This window comes from Tinamus guttatus, unplaced genomic scaffold, assembly GCF_059628265.1.
Source record: "Tinamus guttatus ecotype Peru unplaced genomic scaffold, ASM5962826v1 Tinamus_guttatus_pri_ptg001128l, whole genome shotgun sequence".
NCBI classification, from domain to species: domain Eukaryota; kingdom Metazoa; phylum Chordata; class Aves; order Tinamiformes; family Tinamidae; genus Tinamus; species Tinamus guttatus.
Window position 1 is genome coordinate 22676 of NW_028289662.1, and position 9195 is coordinate 31870.

At 45.4% G+C, this 9195-nt stretch overlaps 1 protein-coding gene across 1 annotated transcript; it reads right to left on the minus strand.

The window, feature by feature from the left end:
* Positions 1 to 637: 637 nt before the first annotated feature.
* On the minus strand, positions 638 to 3000 carry LOC148590740 (lipopolysaccharide-induced tumor necrosis factor-alpha factor homolog). Its single transcript, XM_088538645.1, has 4 exons — positions 2895 to 3000; positions 1897 to 1962; positions 1184 to 1343; positions 638 to 746 (listed from the first exon to the last, which is right to left on the minus strand). The coding sequence occupies exons 1-4, from the start codon at positions 2998 to 3000 to the stop codon at positions 638 to 640; spliced, it is 441 nt and encodes a 146-aa protein (XP_088394771.1).
* Positions 3001 to 9195: the final 6195 nt, after the last annotated feature.

Below are 9195 nucleotides of genomic sequence, written 5' to 3' on the forward strand. Positions count from 1 at the left end.
GGGGAGTCTGCCTTAGGCCTCTGCGCTGGGCGCAACCTGATGCAGAAGCAACAGAGACCATTTGTTTGCTAAAATTGTCAGTGCTGAAAGGTTTATTTCCTTACCTCGCATATAACAACAGAAACGACATTCTCATAACTTAGTATTAATAAATAATCAGCTATCCTGTGCCACCCACAGCCCTGCACAGGGACGTCCCACACAAGAGCACAGAGAAACAAATCCTGATCGCCCATTTTTGGTGCAAAGAAACCAAGTGCTTATCCAAAACACGCGTTTTCAAACCTCTCGCTTCCTGATGTTTTGTAAAGTCCAGGAGAGGCCATGTCCCAGCTGGGCTAGAGATTTGAAGAGAGCAGTAAGAGCACTAAAGTATTCACTAGTTGGACACTTCACATCACTTCACCAATCAAGAAAACTATCCAAATAGGTATAAATTCAAGTGATAATATAAGCTAGTCTTGAGGCTTTGTTTCAGAGTCAGTCCAACTATGTGATGATAAACTTCAGGTGGATTAGTCAGTGAGGAAGTTGCAGTACTTAAGTTATTTCTATATGTTTCCCAGCAGTATTTCTACCTATGCAATTCTGTTAGGAAACAGAGACACTTGCATCATATGGTTGTATAACTTTGTTCTTACAGTCTTTTGTATCTATAAATACGGAATTGGCAAAGCGGGCAGTAGTGGTCTGCATCCTTGAAAATCTTGATGAACAGAGGTACAAAGCAACATCCAAAACAGCACCTGTAGCCAAAGAGGACATAAACACGCATGATTTACCAACTTCTCTTTCTACTGGTTACATCTATTCTTTCCCTTTGCCTTATTCTGGTTGCCATAAATCTCCATCCCTTCTGAATCTCTTAATATAAAGTGTCTTCCCAGTGATCAATTGCCTTCGCTCCTAACATCTTGTGTATGTCTGGCACTAATCCTAAATTTTGATAGGGGAAGTGTACAGTGTTTTACTTTTTCTTTGTCTAATGAAAAACGCTACTCCCTGGTTAAATTTAGCACCAGTTCGTGCCCCCTGTAGCTGTGATGGCTGTGTCTGTTATGAACAGGCTGATTTCTAAGTGGCCTCCATAGTTCCATAGTGGAACTTTGTTTTGGGATGTTCTATCTTTATTTTCTTGATCCTCTTGCTCTGAAGAAAAGCAGGAGCCTACACGAGAGCTTACCCAAACAAACATAGGGTGGTGCACAGAAGACAAGACAGTTTGCCCACTCTGTAGATGACTTGTGTGGTGATGTGCTGGCGGCACGAAGGGCATATTGTGGACGTTGGTTTGCATGAGAAGATCCCGGCTACAATGATCGGAGGCTGAGACACCAAGTAAACTGAGAAAAGAAGAAATGGCAAAATTAGAAGTACTGGAAACTTTTTTTATGAGTTATAAATGGCTGTGCAATCTTCACTGTGGAATGTAGGTCCTTAAAGTGACCAGTGTAGAAGCAGACTGCAGGAGTGGAAAGGTAGTGCCCATTAGGTAAGATACAGAATAGCCTGGACTTATGTTTCCATTTATTTATTTTAATTTGTGTATCTCCTTCCCTCACAAATAGTTAATTTGACTATTTTTTGGAGCCTTTCCTCAGTGCCTCCTTATTAAAAAAAAAAGTGACCAGGATAAGAAGAATATAGTGTCAGGCTTAAATACAGTTTTTCTGAAGGTCCTTGTTCTTAGTTAATTAAGGAAAGTCATTGCTTCTGTAGCTTGATAATGTTGAAAAAAATGAGTGTCCTTCATCTCCCACATATTCTCTATCCTTCTAGGTTGTGACTGGGTCAGGATACACTATCTTCTCTGTAGAGTTAAAAATCTGAGACATTTTTCTTTTGTTAATACATTGAGCTATGAACATGATTGGAAACGCAGTCCTTGGCACTTACCTGGTTGCTCAATGGTGACTGTTTCTCGATAGGAATAAGGTGGGGGAGAAGGGTATTCATACTCTTCTATGAAAAGAAAAACAGAGTAAAACATTAATTTTCTTAAAAAACACACATCCCAAAAATAATTGGGGGTTTTTGTGCATCCCAAAAGCTGCGTTTAGAGCCTGAGGAGAACTGCCTGTCTCATGCTTAGCTGAGGAACTCACAACAAGTGAGACTTTTCTTCCTAACCTCACGCAGGCTCTTCAGAGAGGTTACAAAGAAGCCGGAGAGGTTTTTGGAGGAAATCACTGGGTGCTCAGAGAGCTGATCGGCATAAAATGCTCTGAAATGAGTTGAGGTTAGAGGGCCATTACAGATGCATCCAGCCCTGTTAGTCACCTCCTACTGTGTTTTTTGCTCCTGTCCTATCTACTGAATGACAGTTTCCATAATGGCAGGAAGGTGGCCCAGGTAAAACCACTGATATCTGAGGGTTTTGCATGGCTGTGAGCTCGAAGAGCCAGAGGACAAACCAGTGCAGTGAGATACCTGTGGGTGCCGAGGAGGAAGCCAAGAAGCAGCAAGACCATTTCAGAGAGCGAGGGCACCTCTGAGCAGCAGGAGCTTTTGGGGAAAGGCCGATTATCTGGGAATCATCTTGCAGTTTAAGCAAGAGACAGACACCAGGCCCCCGTGTAAAGTTTGCTGGCTGAACGTTTGCTCGTTAGGAACATGGAACTATTGTAGAGATGCAACTGCTTCTTCAATAAAGCTCCTGCTGTTAGGAAAGTGGTTTTAACTAGGCCATCTTTTTTTTTTTTTTTTTTTTTTGCTGTTTTAAATGGTGTTTCCAGAGTTCTCTAGAGCACCACAGGCTCTTGCTAAACACATCCTGTTCTGGCAAAGCTGGACCCTCTTGGACTAGCTCAGTCCTGTGCCAGAAACCCGCAGCATTTATCACAACCCACCAAGAATGCAGTCTTGCCAAAACGTTTCTGAGGAAATCTGCTCACCCGCTTGCCCGCAGAACTCCGGAGCGGAGGGTTCCGGCGCGGAGGGATCTTGACGCGGTTCGTACATGATCATGGGGACTTCTGTGCGTCCCTTCTCACTTGCCATCTCTGCAGTTCACCTGCCTAAAACAGCACAAAGTGAAAAACTCGGCTGCAAGTGACTTTCAATGAGCTGTATCTGTCAGTGCCTGCGCCTGCCATTTCTAGTTCTCATCCTCTCAGATTATATTTGCATATTTCATGTTTTGACTTCTTTATTATAGACTAGATTAAGGTTCAGGGAGTTGCAATGCTTCCACATGAGGAACACAGGAGGAGGGGAGCAGAAAATACCATTTTTCCTTTTGTGTTTATTTGCACTGAAAATCTAAAAATGTTCACCCAGGAAGCATGCTATTCAAATCATTCAAATCTGTGACTGAAGTAGTTACCTTTATGGAGAAGTTAACATCGCCTGAACTCAATGATCTTGAAAGTCTTTTCCAGCCATAATGATTCTCTGATCCTATTTTTTTCTCTGAATTGTCAAACTCGCCAGGCGAGGGAAGGGCACATAGGGAACCAGGTGTGAAAACCCTCCCCAGGTCATTAAGCCAGAGCCTGCAGCTGTGCAAGTGGTGGCAATGTGGGCCTGTCCTTTACCTGGCTCTTATGCAATGTCCCTGTCATCATTACAGTGACTAGTTTTGTACCATGAAACTCTTGTCTCAGTGCTGCTGTGACAGGCCTATGTTGGGCAAGGGCATCATTAAATATGAGTGCGCTGCCTAAGGCTCCCAACAAGATTAGGCCACTAAATACATGTGTTTTGCAGGACTGTTCCTGGCAGGAGAGGCAAACCGGAGGGAGAGGATACAGCTGGAGATGTGCATTTGTATCACTGTAAAAACACACGGTTTGTTATCTTTATCTGGCCATAGAACAGTATTAATGGGTGGATTTCCTGCTAATGCCAGCCTGGTGTCACACTCAGTGGTGCAGCTGATGTCCCTGCTTAGTGGCAGGACTCCCTTTGAGCGTGGGCCTTGCTGCTGTCTCGGTACGTGAGGACCAAACAGGACCCGCCGAGGGCGGTAGTGGCAGTGACGTTTGTGCTGGAGTCACCTGGGCGGCTGCAGAACAGGAAAGGAGAAAAGGGCTTTCGAGCCCGACGCTGTGAGTGGGGAGCAGGCCCGTCGCGCGTCACAGCTGGCGCAAGTGAGAGCCTCGCGGGCTCCCAGCTGAATGTGAGCAAGCGCTGAGCAATCCTCGCTCCACCCAGCGAGGCCTTGGGACAATAGCCCGGCTCCCTGTACGGGTCAGGAGATGCAGCACGTGGCGTGTGCTGGGCCCAATGGGCCAACAGGGAGCCCCACTGGATTCCAGGTGCTGCTAGTAAAGTGACTGGCTGGAATGTGTTCCATGTTCAGTGGCTTCTCACGCAGTCCTGGTGCCACTGAGTTCTTGATCTCTGCTGTGCCCGCGGTGGTGGAGAGCCCCTCGGGACGGTGACGTCCAACCTGCAAACGCTCTTGCTGTGGGTTAGGAATAGAGCCTTTCCTGCCTTCCCTTCTCTTAGGGTGGCAGTTTGCTGGAGAGAACAGCAGGCCCTGCAGAGAAACGGAGGTAAGTGGAGCTCCCAGGGAGGACACCTCAGCAGGTGGCTCTGCCCTCAGGCTTCAGGTGCACCGAGGTCCCGTTTCAGGGAGCTCCATTTCCAGCTGGTGCAAACTGCTTGGTTTGCAGAAGTCTAGGGAAAGGAAGGTGAAAATGTCAGTGTTATGTTCCAGGAGGGACGTATCCTTCGGGCGAACGGCCGCTTCCATAATCTTCCTCGGGGCTTGCTCCATCTAACGAGCAGTCCTGGCCACCGGCAAAGCCGGAATTCCCACGGCACATTCCGCTTTCCCGGTGCACGCTGGCCCCCTGCGTGTCTCTTCCTGACCATCCCCGGTGGCCAAGGGACTCCCTGGAGGGAAGCGCTTGGACATTGTGTCTCCAGGTGCCTTCAGAGCAGCACGGACACTGCCTTTGTGCTTTATAAAGGGGAAACGAAGGCTCACGGAGCATAATCATTCCAGGAGTCTGGATAGGGTCGATGTTTGGCCTCCCACATCTGCTTCAAGTCCTTGCAAAGACAGCGGTGGCTTTACTGCTCTCCTAGGGATATTTTTCAAAAAGCCTTTTCTGGTGCTTAGTGCTGGCAGTGCTAGGCACACTGGCAGTCTTGTGTATGCAAATTGGGCATTTTTCACCTCTCAAAAATGAATTCTTCCAGTTTGATTTTTGACAGGAATATGTCTTTCCCACAAACACCTCTTCAAAAGTGACATTGTGGTTTTCAAAATGGAAATGTGCATGAGAACAGAGAGCCCTGTGGGACTTTGGGTCTATTTGGACCTCGGTGTAACTCATCAGAACACAAGCTGAGAGTTACAGAAGTGTCATTTCAGAAATCTCTTTGCTTTAGAGCTGTTGCATCTTTTTTTGAATCCTATGAGCCTGTGCCAATTGTGTATTTATGGTGTCATTTGAGAAAAAGAAGTTCCCTGCAGTACTAATTCTTTTCCATTCATATTTTGAAATCATCGTCTGAAAAGGAGAGGAGGCAGACAGGATTTGGTAGGTGTATACGTAGGCAATATTTATATTTAGGTAGGTAATATTTCCGAGTAATATTTCTTTTGCCTTGGTATTCTATTTGATTGCAGTTCTTTCTTAGAAGAACATGAGTTACAAATTTACTTACGAAGTGATAGGATACATCCGTAATATCTGGGGATACCTGAGCAAGGGTTTGAGGATCCGAAGGGATATTTGTGTGTTCTGTCTGTCCCAGAGCTGGCAGCGAGGCCTGGATCTGTATCTGGTGATACCAGTCGTATACCGGGATGGTATCCAGGATCTTGGGCAGCACAGGAAGGAAGCAAAAGTGCTTAATTCCTGTTCCAACTCCAGCTGATGTCAGCAAGAAGTTTGATATTGACCCCAGTCAGACATGATTCGGAGCCTGAAATCCAGTGCATGGAATTTGGGAGAGAATATTTACTCATAGTTGCGGATGGCAGAGTAATCCATTCCTAAGTTTTATATTTTTGTTGATTGTCAGTCATTAAAACATGGTAGCTGCCGTCAGGAGGGCTCACGGGATCATGCCAGTGCAGCAGCTTCCAGCAGTGCTTGCTGGCTGCCAGGCGCTACCTGGAAGGCTTCTAGTGTCTTGTAATCTGCATTTGCGCTCCTGTCCTTGTAAGTTTAATGTCTGTTGGGGCATTTAGTCTTTCCAGGTGTGTTTATGAGATAATTCCAATCTCTGCCATTTTAAAGAGTGATCCTGTAATGTGCTGGCATGAGCAGTATCAAGTGCCTCTGTTTTCCTTTACTGAAGCAGTCGAATTACAGTTTTTCAACTGGTGGTGGGATACTGAATTCCTCAGTGGAAAGCTCTTTTCTAATTAGCCCCTAATTGATCATTTATGGTAGCAGTCACAGTGCGCTGAGTCTTTTCTGGTGTTCAGGGAGGAAGAGTTCCAGCTCTAGCATAGAGGAGCGGAAAGCTGGGGAGCAATGTTCAGGTATTTACTAGCTCTTACTAGCTCTCATCCTTAAAATATTCTCTAAAATGGATGAGTGCAGACAGCAGATTGAAAGTGAGACATAACAAACTATTCAGGACATCTAAAGCAGCCATCCTGTGAATGAGATCAGGCGGTTCTCAAGGTCCCTGACTGAAGTACTCAGGGGAAGAAGTGGGTTGTTCATCCATGGAAGTCATAGGGATGTTTCTGGGCAGAGCCCAGAAAGTCTTTGTGAAGATGCTGCCTTCTCCCCCCGGCGTGAACAGGGAGGTCTGTGTGTGCCGTTCGTGTCCCTTTGCAGTAGATCACAGGTCTCCTTGGCTTAAATGGAAAACCTAGTGGAAGGAAACTGAACGGAGCACACCGGCTGTTCACAAAGCAGAGGGAAGCACGCGCTGAGGAGCGGAATGCTGGTGCTGTACCTGGACAGGCTTCTGTGCTGTTAGCTCTGGTCAGAATTTTGCTTAGAATCGGGTAAGTTTTCTGCTCCTGTTGCTGTCACCTCTACTCAGCACCTCCAAGCTGTAAATCTTCACAAGCTTCCCAGCATAGACTCATTCATGGCAGTTCATCGCCGTGTGTTATCACGGGAGTGTTGTCCTTCTACTGAGCTTCTCCACGCGAGGAGGATTTGCAGCCCTTTTGTGCAGGGCCTGCAAACCAGGCCCACCAAACACAGGTGGGTCCTTCTCCTTTCTACCACCCAGCCTTTTTTGCCTTTGCTCTACAATGAATTCATCCTCTTGGTCACGAGTGATCAGAACGTATTCAGAAATAATGCACTTTCTCATTATTCATACATTTTATTACCCTCTCCCATCTTTTTGTCGTGGTTATTAATTAAAATACTAAATAATAAATGTTTAGTCACTTATTCCTGTACGAACTTTTCATGCAAACTAGATGCCTCTCCTTAAGCCTGTTCCTTAGTTTACTGCTTGTGGCATAATCTCAAGCTTCCTTCAGGTGTCCAAAGTCAGTCACGTTGTCAGGGCCTTTCTTTTCTGAAGGAAAAGCAGAATCGGGCCCTAGGATTGCATTAGGGCTTCTCCCTCCTCATCTAGCATTCCAAAAATAGATGACTAACCACAAAAAAGGAAGCATTGCCCAGTGGTTAATGCATTAACCTGTATGGGGAAAAAGGATGAGTTCAGCTCCTGTTCTGCAACAGTGCTGATGAGTAAATTAATTAGTGTTGTTTTAGCTCAGCTCTGTGTATAGAAACACTGTTCCTGAACAAGGAAACATCATGACTGTTCTGCAATGGCATGAGCCATATAAATTTGGTTTTGATTTATCCTAAAACTAGAGCAAGCAACAAATGATAGGAAATAAGAAGTCTAGATTAAGTCTGTATCCTTCGTCGATACAACTGGTTTTCACTTTCCCTTCTAACCATCTCAACGGAGTACATCCCCACATGATTGCTTATATCACCCCATCATTACCTTAAAGTTTGATATTTGCATCTTTTCATTTGGTTCTCTTAGTGATTAACATTCACTAACCAACCAAGTTCAAGCAGTAAATCATGGGGAGCCAGCATAAAACTAATACCCAGGTAAAAATCATGTCCTTAGCTCATCCTTTGATTGAAAACTGATAGAAGAGCTTCAGTAGCAAGTCAAGTAGCCTCTGTACCTGGCTTAGCAACTCTTGCAAAGATTTTATGGATCAAGGTACTTTTGTGAAGACTGACATTTCTGTCTTCTGTCCACATCTTCACCTTATCAGAAAGCTCATTTTCCAGTTTTCCATCTCTGATCTGTTCTAGAGGACAGTTAAAAGATAGACCTTCGCCCCTGAGATCTTAGGAAAACATGAGGGAGCTTGCAGCCTTTCAAAGCTCAGTCAGGTTTGAGCTTTTAATCTTAGAGAGTCAGTATTTGAAACCGAGCGACAGCGTCCTACTTGTCAAGCCCGTTGTTCTGTTTAAACCTTTGCCCTAATCCTCCCTCCCTGGGCTTCCTAAGGAGCAACCACAGTATTGATCCCAAGTAATTAAAGAACTCTTACCCTTAGGTAGCAGTGCCAAATCTGAGGAGCAGAAACACTTCAGAAGTCAATCACTTCATCCACGTCTCTCCCGTGCAGCGCGTAGGGAAGGAGGCAGCGCACAGGACGCGTGACACGGCCTGCTTCATACCTCAGCGCTGCATCCAGCTCGAGTGGCGAGCGTGCCGGGCTGCCTCTGTGTAATTACCCTGGTCCCAGCCCACTGCTCACACCTGCTCTGCAGCCCCAGGAATGCTGTGTGGCAAGGTTGCTCCAGAGGTTTTTCTCTCCAATCATTTTCTAATACTCCATGGATTTGTACTTCTTGCGAACTTGAAATGTAGTTGAAGAAAATTAGAAGAAACGTGGGAATAATTTGACTCAGTGTGATGGAGTTTTCCTCTGCTCATTCCACTAATCCTCCAGCAGGCTGAGGACACTCTGCCTTAATCTGAGATGCTTGTGTAACTGGCCTACAGCCTAAATCAAAACAAGTTCTAAAATAGTGCTCCAAAAGATTTGATGGAGGTTGATCAAATTTGCTCAAAAAGCCAGACAATCATTTGCCCCAAGCTTGTGTTTAATAAGGACACATCCCGTTCTGTGCTCTGATGCTTACTTTCCTCTCTAGAAGGTGATTGATAATCCTCACTGCTTTTTCCTTTTCTTCCTGCCTGTAATCCACACAGTATAATCTTTTAAGCTCTCTACAATGCCAAATAGCCAACGTTCCAGTAAATGCAGCTGAA

Coding starts and splice junctions, on each gene's coding strand:
- LOC148590740 (XM_088538645.1), bottom strand. CDS start 3,000: ATGGCAAGTGAGAAGGGACGCACAGAAGTCCCCATGATCATGTACGAA. Junction 1,963..2,894: donor GGAGTTCTGCGGGCAAGCGG/GTGAGCAGATTT, acceptor TTCTTTTCATAG/AAGAGTATGAATACCCTTCT. Junction 747..1,183: donor ACCACCCTATGTTTGTTTGG/GTAAGCTCTCGT, acceptor CTTTGGCTACAG/GTGCTGTTTTGGATGTTGCT.